At 38.8% G+C, this 10,652-nt stretch overlaps 1 protein-coding gene across 3 annotated transcripts in view; it reads right to left on the reverse strand.

The window, feature by feature from the left end:
* The window catches only part of ntm (neurotrimin), a 442,255-nt gene extending 437,866 nt beyond the window's left edge, over positions 1 to 4,389 (reverse strand). For all 3 annotated transcript variants that reach the window (XM_075486521.1, XM_075486520.1, XM_075486519.1), the window contains exon 1: positions 4,198 to 4,389. In XM_075486521.1, the coding sequence (XP_075342636.1) occupies positions 4,198 to 4,258 (61 nt within the window). In that variant the 5' untranslated portion in view covers positions 4,259 to 4,389. The remainder of the gene's footprint in view (positions 1 to 4,197) is intronic.
* Positions 4,390 to 10,652: the final 6,263 nt, after the last annotated feature.

The following is a 10,652-nucleotide window of genomic DNA, read 5'->3' on the forward strand; positions in this document are numbered from 1 at the left end:
TCACATTTTTAGAAACCAAAAGCAGACACGCTTTGGGGCTCACATGTAACCTCAGCTTTATCTACAAACATCTTTAAATCCTCCAAGAAACCACTCGTTTTACTGTAAATATTACCATTTGTCTTTTTTTTTCCTTTTTTTTTTGGTTTCACATACATGCAAACGCATTTTAGTCAGCATTACAATATGAAACAACTCAGTAGGGATACGAAATAAAGTACCTGATTATGGTTTGAAAATAAGATACTTGATTAGGGGTTTGAGAAAAACTCATGCTTGGACATTACAATACCAGCCCGATCTCATCTTTCCTCGAGACGGGGCTGCCCTGCCACACGAATACACGGAGTCGTGTAAAAGTGTGGACATGTTTGTTTTGTGTTACAGAACAATATCGCTGTGGAACAAATGGTGCATTGCATTTCTCTGATTTACTGCTTTGCCCTGCAACTCACGGCCTGATTGACAACTACCTGGATCTGCAAAAGAATCCCTCCTGTTTCTCCTGTCTTCCTCCAAAAGCAAAATATCATGTGTTCTGTCAAAAGCTTTTCATTTTCAGCAACTGTTGCTTTAACCATTTAGAAATCTGCTCCAGTTTATTTCCTGGAGTATTGTACCAATGCAATGTTTGGTGGAACTTAAACTTTTCTAAAGTGTTCCTGTCTTGTTTTTTCCCTCTTTTCAACACTGTACCTTTACTACTTTACTTGTACCTCTATAATATTCCAAATCTGATGTTAATGTTCATACTTTAGATACAAAACATATAAACAACTAAAATACACTGCATATCATCAATTCAACTGCTCGACAGCAGACAAAAAAACCTCTACTCAACCGTAACCAGTTACAGCAAGTCTGCCAAAACATCATCACAACAGTGCAACAGTAATATAATGATCTACAGTTTCACTTCAGAGCCCTATGGCATCACTGCTACATGGGGTTATAGGTGAGAGACAGCACAAATAAATAACCAAAAACTGTTTTTCAGTCTGATGCTTATTACCAGCAGTATGTAAGCCATGTATCAGTTGATCAACATAACTTCTTAGTATCATTACACCTTATATGACAGATATTATTAAATATTTTGTATTGCAAAAACTCATAAATGTGCTTCCAAGTTCAAATCTGTATCTCTTTTGGCTTCTCAACAAACAAAATGTGGTTACAAGTCATTATAATTTTACCAATAACTCACTGGAAGCTTCCAGCTGATTAAAAATGCCTTCAGTAATGTAGAGAGAATACCTCCTCTACTCTTCCCACTATCGTGCTTCATACATTTGTAAGTCACAGTCACGTCTTTGTGTGTGTTTTATACAGCTTTTGTTTTTTTCCCTTTCTGCCTCTGGTAGCCGCATATTTCTGATTTGTGTCGACGGGCTCAACCAACTTTTCCTGTGCTTAGTTTTTGTCGGTGTTTAAGTCTTTTGGTCTTGTTTTCCTATTCTTTCTAGCTGCCCTCTCACCTCCAGCGGTCAAAGTCGATGGCTGTCCTCAACGAATTTGGCTCTGCTGAAAGTGTCTTTCTGTGAAGAGGACGTTTTTTGAATCTGAAACTTTATATTTCAACAAAAAAAAAATTACAATAGTAAAATCTAAATGGCAGGGGGACACAGTGTAGTTTGCAGTATATAAAACCTACGCCTATATATGAAAGTTATAAAAAGAAAATTCTATTTATGTGAAAGCTATCCCCTCTGCGTTCCCAGTATACTTCTCCTCACCTATGAATCTGCCAACTATTCAATTATGTTCTTTGGGTTTTTTTTACTTGATATCTTACACGTATTGGCAAATAAATCGCATTTGCCCTACTCTGCTGTTGCAATGACCCAATTTTCCCATGGGAACTATTTAAATTCCATCTAATCTAATCTAGCACACCTCCGATTCTGCCAGAGATCTACTGATATGCAAATGACTTTAGCACAATTTTAGCACTGTCTGTAGGATGGATTGGAATTGAAGGAAAAGATGGGGAGGTGGATTTTTTTTTTAGGTGTATAAAAAGCACACATATCATGGCAACATGACACAAAACAAAATACTATCTCCTGTGCAGCTTGTTCCCCCGATAATGTCTATATTTTTCAAAATGTCAGATATTCAGAGGGTTTGTTTGACTTGAAATTATTCTTGCCTGCTAAATAATGACTGTACCAGTCAACATGAATAATCATGTACAGTATCAAAGGGTACAATATGTGCTGAATTTCATTAAATGGGGGTTAAAACAACCCCTATCCGCTCCACCATCCACACAGTGTGATTTATTCCATATACCACTAGTATATAATATACTGTAATAGGGGGTTCAATTTTCTGTTTAGTGAACCAAAAAATCTTTATTTTGAACAATCAAACTCAAAATGTTAATTTTTGTATAACTAAGAAACCTGCCCATATAAATCTTTAGCTATGTCGATTGTAATCCCAAGGTAGACCCTTACAGAGAGGTATCCAGTAGCTATCTTCCAGGATCTATCTATATGTGCACTAAGGAATTAAAAAGAATTGAAAATCTTTTCGAATTATTGGCAGCCATGGATATTAATTCTCAATCCTACTTCTAACCTTTAACCAGGTAGTTCTAGTGCCTACGGCATGACCTGGAAACTGTGGTCTCTAACCAAATAGCTGTGATGCAGAAACAGATAATGAAACAAAAAGAAAAGAGTGAATGGATGAAAACAAGACAGTTAAGACTTTCTTAAGAGTTAATAGTTTCTGTATCATCTCTAATCAGAGACCCAAAACTGATAGGACAGAATGTACTGGCACCCCGGTAATTTTTCAGCTTACATGGAACAACAGAGTCGCAGCTGCGAAACACTAAATCAGAAGAAAAAGTAGCTAGATGGTAGCTCCTGAAATTACTGTGAGAGGTGATATGGTGGTGGAATATAGAGCAACAAGTGGACAAGTAAATTGCAACTGAATTGCGAGGCCAGTGAAGATTCACAGCACTTGGATTAGAAACCTGTAATCTTTTCTCTCCTTTTCGACAATGTTTTGTCAAAGTTTACTTGAGCCTCGCAAACCAAAATCTTCACTCTGTCTGTTTTTGCTGTTGCAGGAGTTTGAATATTAACATGGGTGAAATAAAGCTTTGTGCACCCCGAGATGCATGTAAAAGGGGGTCTGTGCCAAATAAAAGATCCATGAGCTTGAGAAAGATGAGTTTCTTTCTATTTCTAGTTTTCTATTTATTCATTTATTTAATCAGAGGAACTATTCGATTCCAACGTCAAGAGTAGGCTACTTGTAAAAGGACAAGGGGGATTTTCAGAATTAATCTTTCCTTGGGTCACAGTGATAATACCGCCTGAAGGGAGACCAAGACAAATACACAATATATTGATTAAGGCTTATCAAGGTTCTGTTTTGATAACTGGCCTTTATTTGTTGTTTTTGAGTGCACCTCTACTTAAATCTAGCAGCAGAAGTGAACCTTTTAATGTCAGATGTAAACAAGGTTAGAAAGCCTGAGCTGCTTCTGTTCTCCCCTCTAACAGTGAAGCTATATTCCCTGCCCGGAGAACACATGGCTTAACCTGGGTGACCTGACCACACAGTCAATGTGGATTAAGTGCTATTACTTAATCAACTTTGCAGCAAAGACCTCCAGTCCGGTAGACTTCCAATGCGTCATGATGATCCGCGCAAAGCATAAGCAACGGACGCAAAAAAAGGATAACTGCGCGGGGCAGGTGCCTCGCGCTACAGGGCTGCATGAGTGAGGTCTCCATGTACAGTCAGGCTGGCAACAGCATCAACTCCGCTGTCTTTTTATTTCATTACTTTCCTTTTAGAGGGGCAAAAAATGCTCAAACAAAGCCAAACTTGTTTGCACGGTATCGTCCTGACAGGATTAAACTTGCACAAAAAGGGATCAAGCTGAAGCCGACCATAACCAGTGTAAAAATACACTCAGAGCAACCGCTCCGGTACTTGAAGACGAGCCACTGGCACCAAGAGCGCTCAGCCGCACTTTACTAATCGCTTCATCTAAGCTGCGGCTTAGATAACGCGAATCCCGGCGTCAAATGTTGGGGGCAAACACCGTCTGCGATATGACTGAGGCACTTAACGAAGCAAACCCATCTTTAGAAAGAAAAAAAAAGAAAAAAAGAGTCCAAGGCAGCGATAACAAGTGCTCCAAGGATGTCAAAAGGCATCACTTACCTTGCTCCATCAACAGGATGGTCATTCCGATCAGCACAGCCCAGTACAGAGGATTCTTCATGTTGGTCGATCTGCTGTCTCTCGGTGTCGTGGCAGAAATTAGTCTGCGAGTGTCTGAAAATCCCGAAAAGTGCTTTTCTCCAAGTCCCCGGTCCTCTGCTCTGACTGTATCCACCAACGCAACGCACAAACCAAGTCCCACCTTCAACTGTGAGGATATTGGCAGCAGTGACAGCGGGAAGCTGGAGGTAAAGATTACACCAACATCCGGTTAGACTTGTTCAAGTAAGAGATGCTCGTGCCACTCATAGTGCGAGCACTTTTATTTCAAAGCGTAAATCATCTAATTTCCTCTCATAATCTCGTTATACTGTTAAAGAAGCTATTAGCGGCTGCTGATTGTGGAGGCGCTGCGTCCCAGTACTGTTCTGTGAGAGAAAAAAAACATCTTATTTACTTCTTTAACGGGCAGTGTTTGTTACCTGCCCCAGGATCAATGCTGGAATTTATTAATCTAGTTGGTCTCTCCGTCTGCAAGTCAAAATATAGTCATCGAGAGAGACACATTCGGTTGCATCAACCATCTACGGGAGGCTTTGGGTGTTTTTGGCATGTGTTTCGACAGACCTGAGTTAACGTGATTGCAGTAGACCACGTGACAGTAACATTTTTATGGCGTAGTCGAAGGTAGAGTTTAAGGGTTTAAGATTCTATATAATTAACATAGCAAAACACAAGGTTGTTATTAAATTTCAGTAAACTGTCAATTCATGCAACTCGTAAAAAAATCTATTTGTGAGACAGCTGGAGATAGTCCATCCTCCATCTATCCACCCTGCGTGTCATTTCAACAGATGCATGAATATTAAAGGGACACTATGTAATAAATTAAGTCATTTATTAGCTCAAATCAACATATTCATTCATAAGTTAGTTCTCATTGGTGTAAAATGATCTCTGTCAAAAATCTCACTTATCCTCCTGAGTGAAGAATAACTTGTCTGTATCTACATAGAGCAGGTAAGCTCTATGGAGGCTGCCATGTCCTTCCGCTCTATGAAAAATGACGAAGTGCCGAGAGGGACATAAAGCACTTCGAATCGCGATTTCCCCACCAGGCCTACAAGCAGAAATGACGTCATTGTGACGTCATTTCCGCCAAATGGCTTATTACAGCCGCTAATGCTAAATAGATTTTATTCCTTGGCACATATGTCTTTGTGTTCATTAGCTTTCTTTTTGTAAGTGCATCATCTTCTTCTTTTTATTATTATTCCTATGCTCCCCCTGGATATCTTCTTTTTGGCGTTATGCTCACATTTGTAAACTGTTATTTTGTTGATTTACTAATAAAGTTTAAAAAAAAAAAAAAAATGCTAAATAGATTTTATCTCGTAAATGATCCCACTAATAATGCATTGATTGTTACCAAACTTCTGCCGTAGTACACATAGGCTCTTAGCTCACAAAACGAGGCATTAGAAAGTTTGTAAGTTTACCGGGAGTTTATTTACCGCTGCTAATGCTCCTATTGCTAACACAGGCTAATGCTAACGCTGCGTCAACGTCACTTCCGGTAACTCCCGGAATATGACTAATTGCATTGCTTGCACACCAAAGGAGATGTTATGTTATCTGACATGTTATCTGTCATCTGTATTCATAGTGTTGTTGTATGTGTGTTATGTAATCCTTTGTACTGTGTGTCTTGATTTCTTTTTGTTTGTATGGACCTTGAGTCTGAAGCTATAGCTTCTTGAATCTTGACACATTCCGCTTGCCGTAGTTCAAGAAGTTGCAGCGCACATTTGAAAACGTGAGGCGCTAGAGAGCAAATTCATTCAACTTTGCAAAATAAAATTGCACCACTAGATGGGGGAAGAAATTACATAGTGTCCCTTTAAGCATATTATTACCTTAATTAACCTCAAAGAAATTATTAGGCAATTCGGGAAATTGAACATAGCATTTACAGTACTGGGGAAAACACTTCAACCATGCTTTTTTTTTTATTTATTTATTTTTATTCCAAGAGGTTATACTTTCATGTAACATTTTAAAGTTGTCTTGAGCAATAGTTCTCCAGGCTTTGTGAAGGCCTTTCAAAAGTTTTTCTTTGGAAATTGGCTGCTTTTTCATTTCAGTCCAGTGCCTGGCCATTTTCTGAGGAATGTGGGGGGTTTTTTTGTTTGTTTTGTCAACCCACTTAAAACTGACCTATGAATCACTCAAGCATAAAAAGGGTGCCTAACTCAAGGGAAGAACAAGTGTTGTGTCTACACATATCAGGCAACTTAGCAAAAAAAATATTTTAAATTGTGTCTTTATCTTTATTATCTTTATCTTTGTTACTAGCAGCCTGTCACGAAGACACACCATTTGTTCCCATTTATTTAGTTCCATCTATGGACAAAAAAATACCAAAGATAAGATAACACAGTTTGACAGACAAAACAATATTAATAGGTCTTCTGAAAGTCTTTTAAAGTTTTTCTTTGAACATTTGTACCAACAGGATGATTCCCAAAGAGTTATTAGCTGAAAACCAGGCACCTTTTGAGGAAACTGGACAAGTGGAGGACAAAAGAAGAAGTGTCAGGCCTAAAAAAAATTATCTTCAGCAGATGAACAGTATCTGAAAGTGACGTCCTTAAGAAAGAGGAAAAAAATCCAGCAAAGAACTGACACAGGACCTGAACCTTCAGCTGACCCAGCTGCTGTTGGCCCAAGCCTCATCACAAATGGTCTCCATGGAAGGGTGGCTGTCAGGAAGCCGTTCTTAAGGAAGGGAAACAGGGAGAAAAGGCTGAGCTGTGCCAAATGACACAAGAAGTGGGCTGAAAATCAGTGGCAACAGGTCTGATGGAGGGATGAATTCTCCCCAGACCTCAACATTATTGAAGCAGTGTGGGATCATCCTGACAGAGAACGGAACAAAAGGCAGCCGACATCCAAAGAAGAGCTTTGGGATGTCCTTCAAGAAGCCTGGAGAACCATTCCTGAAAACTGCTTAAAGAAATAACAGAAAGCTGGTCTAAGAGACAATTTGTCTACATTTATGTTTTCACATGTTTCAATTAATTGCTGCACTCCATTTACCTGAAGAAATCAGTGTGTTTCAATACTTTTACACAGAGCCTTAGGTCAGGTACAGCAGAGGATACTTTTGTATGTATTTCCAGTTGGCAGCAGGCTGATCAGGCTGTGACTAGGGTTGATATTGCATTTTTGTGGAATATTCTTTTCACTCTGTGCAGAAACATGACCAATTTAACTGCTTTGCCAGTCAGTGTACTCAAACAGTCCCACAAGACTTAGACTCTTAAATGCCTGGGACTCACACCAGTCTGTTGAAAGGGAAAAAGCCTTTCGGATAAGACGTGAAATGCATTTGAGAACAAAGAAAAAAGAAAAAAGCACAGCTTCCTTTTGTTTAAGCACTTATGGGAATACCACTGATGGTCACTAGGGACTGGATCCAAAACATTTCTGGCTTCAATTCAAAATGCATTCTACTTGTCTCATGAAATGCTCCCTGAGTATATTTTTTCCCCACCATTCATTATAGAGTCAGTAGTTGGATGAACTCTTTGTGATAAGTGTGTTGGTGATAATTCGAAAAAAATATATCTAAATGTAAATAGTTCATCTATTCTTCAATAATAAAGTAAATGTTTGTTTATTTTCTTTCATTTGGCTTGACTGGGAATTTAAACTCACAATTTTGTTGTTAATTCAGTGTATTTTAATGCATTGATGTCAGATTACTATAGTAGCATGCCTCACTAATGCATACTATCAAGTGTGTTCAAAAAGAAGTCTAATACTCAATAAAAAAATGTGTTGAATGATAGTGCACATGCTGACTAAAGATCCTAGTCTGACATTTCAGATGCAGTCGAATAGACTGAAATGAGGACGAGGGGGGGTTCTGTAGCTGCTAGTATTTGTCCAGGGCTTCTCTACCTGTGACTACGATGCAGACATAATGATTTAATTTAGAGAAAACAGTCCTGAGATCTATTCAGTTAAAGTCTATTACAAGAATGGACTAACACTCTTGCATTCTTTAATCATTTTTCCCATTTTTTTCATCTGCAGGAATGTAAACATCGGAAGACATCGGTGAATTCCCCCGGGTTAATAACACAGTCAATATCCCCAACATCAAAAACTCATCATGCAGTGAACACTGCCCATCCACCTCGACTGTGTTTGAGCCCCCAACATCATTTGATGTAAACACAGAATCCTCCTGCTCTCATCTTATCAGAGTCAGTCAGCATGGCACACTGCATGTTCATGAAGAGAGATGGTGTGATTCAGGATTTTTTTTTTTTTTAATGCAGGCTGCTGTGGAAAAAAAAAAAAAAAAAAAAGGTGGGTTTCTGATTTTTCATTGTTTGTTTGCCGGTGCACATTGGTGTGCAGTATAATCAATGATTCCTCACACCTGGAGGCACCTATTTGAACCTATGGTTTGAGGTTTATTGAATCCATTTTATTTTACAGCGACTGGACATCAGCCAGTTGTAGGGCAGGTAGATGAATGGCCTTAACTCCAAGCTGCCTGAGCTTAACTTTTAACCAACCCCTCTTCCCTCTATTTGTCAAGTGGGCTTGTCGCAATGTTTGCTTAAAATACACACGGCAGAAGTGATCTGAAGTTCTAAGTCAAATCAGTTTTATACAGCGCCAAATCACAACAAAAGTCATCTCAAGGCACTTCAAATCAAATCATAATCCAATTCTTTGCAATACAGTCACATTACAATTAAATCAAATCCATTAAAAACTTCTCTTTTATCCAATCTCCCGTCCCGAGCATGCACAAGGCGACGGTGGAAAGAAAAAAAAAATCCCTTTTAACCGGAAGAAACCAGACCCAGGAAATGCAGCCATCCGCCTTGACCAGCAACCACCAATGCCTGTACCTCCCTGTCCAACTTTCCTGAGCATGAGCATTACTTTCATTTTCTGTACCAAGTCATCACAAAGGATGAAAGGGGGTGAAGCGGGGGCACTGGTTCATTGTCAAACCAGTTTAAGAACCAGTAACTGCAGGTGGTGTTACTGGTGTTTGTCAGTAGGGTAATTGGACAACTGAACTTGCATGACTCAAGACTCAAGGGCATGTTATCAGCAACAACCACATAATATATCGTTTAAGAGGAGAAAAAAGGGGGAAATTATAAAGAAAAAACAGTACTGCAGTTTTTGCTCCCCTGCATCTAAACATTTCAGAGTTATCAAAAGTGACTTCAAGAAGAAAGAGCAGTATACTGTCAAACTCAATCAACTCTATATTATTCATTTAAGACCCCTTTTTTTTCTGACAAAAAAACAGATTACAGGATTGCAGAATAACATTTATTCCCAACTTCAATCTTCTCGTCCACTTATATTTCTCTCTTTAATGGGATAAAAACATCAGATAGACAAAAAGAAACATTTTACTGTATTGTGTTATATTGAATTTGCATTGAGCTTTTCAACCAATTTAACCCCAACAGAGTCATAGTCTTGTTAAAAGTTGTTGCATTACTACAGCATTCAGCCGATAGGGTTTAGAGCAACATTAGACAAGAGTCTTAAATTAATCATGTAAACACACGACTTATTATTCATTTATTAATGTGTACATTGCAAATTCTGAGCCAACCCTCATTTCTTTATATTTTGCTTTCAAAGGAGTAAGACTTTCTCTGAATCATTTTAAGTTAGCAAAAATTCTCCAGGTTTTCTGAAGGACTTTGGGAGCCGTAGAATCTCTTTGGATGAGACGCCGCACCTCCTTGTCTGAGGTCATGGTTCTCTGCCACAAAACGAGTGAATGATCCCTCCGTGTGGGGCATGATTTGCACTAGCGACGGAGTTTAAGGATCTCTGTATCATGAAAAGGACAGCACAGCTGTGGTGAAAATTTACCAGTCAGTCGAAGCTCCAACCTTGAACTATGATCACAAAACAGAAGCAGTGGCCAAAAGAATGAACTCTCAGAAACAAAAAGCCTATTCATGTTTCTTCCGTAGGGCTCAGGCTGATAGACTTAGTATGTGTCATATTGTCTGTAGTAGCACTGCCTGGATAGGTTATAAATGACTAATTATCCAAATAAGTATCCAAATAACAAAATAAACATCTTCCAGAGTGAACAGCAATGTCACTGGTGGAGAATTTGACAGGGCAGCAGGGTTTTGTGCCTGCTATGCTCTCAGAATCTTTCTTTGCAATAGTGGAGAATCAAACAAACATTTTCTCTCATAAATGGGTTCATAGCACCTTCCTCTCAAAAAGTCAAGAGAAACAGAGGAAGTGCAAACAAAAGAGGGGCTGTGAAAAAAAGTCTTAGAAATTCAGGGACTTGTGGTTCTTTCAGCGCTAATATCAGATATTTTCCCTCAATCAGAGGATAAAATGAAAACATGAAACATTTAAAACATTCATAAAACGTG

The sequence above is a fragment of the Odontesthes bonariensis genome, chromosome 16, assembly GCF_027942865.1.
Source record: "Odontesthes bonariensis isolate fOdoBon6 chromosome 16, fOdoBon6.hap1, whole genome shotgun sequence".
NCBI lineage: Eukaryota > Metazoa > Chordata > Actinopteri > Atheriniformes > Atherinopsidae > Odontesthes > Odontesthes bonariensis.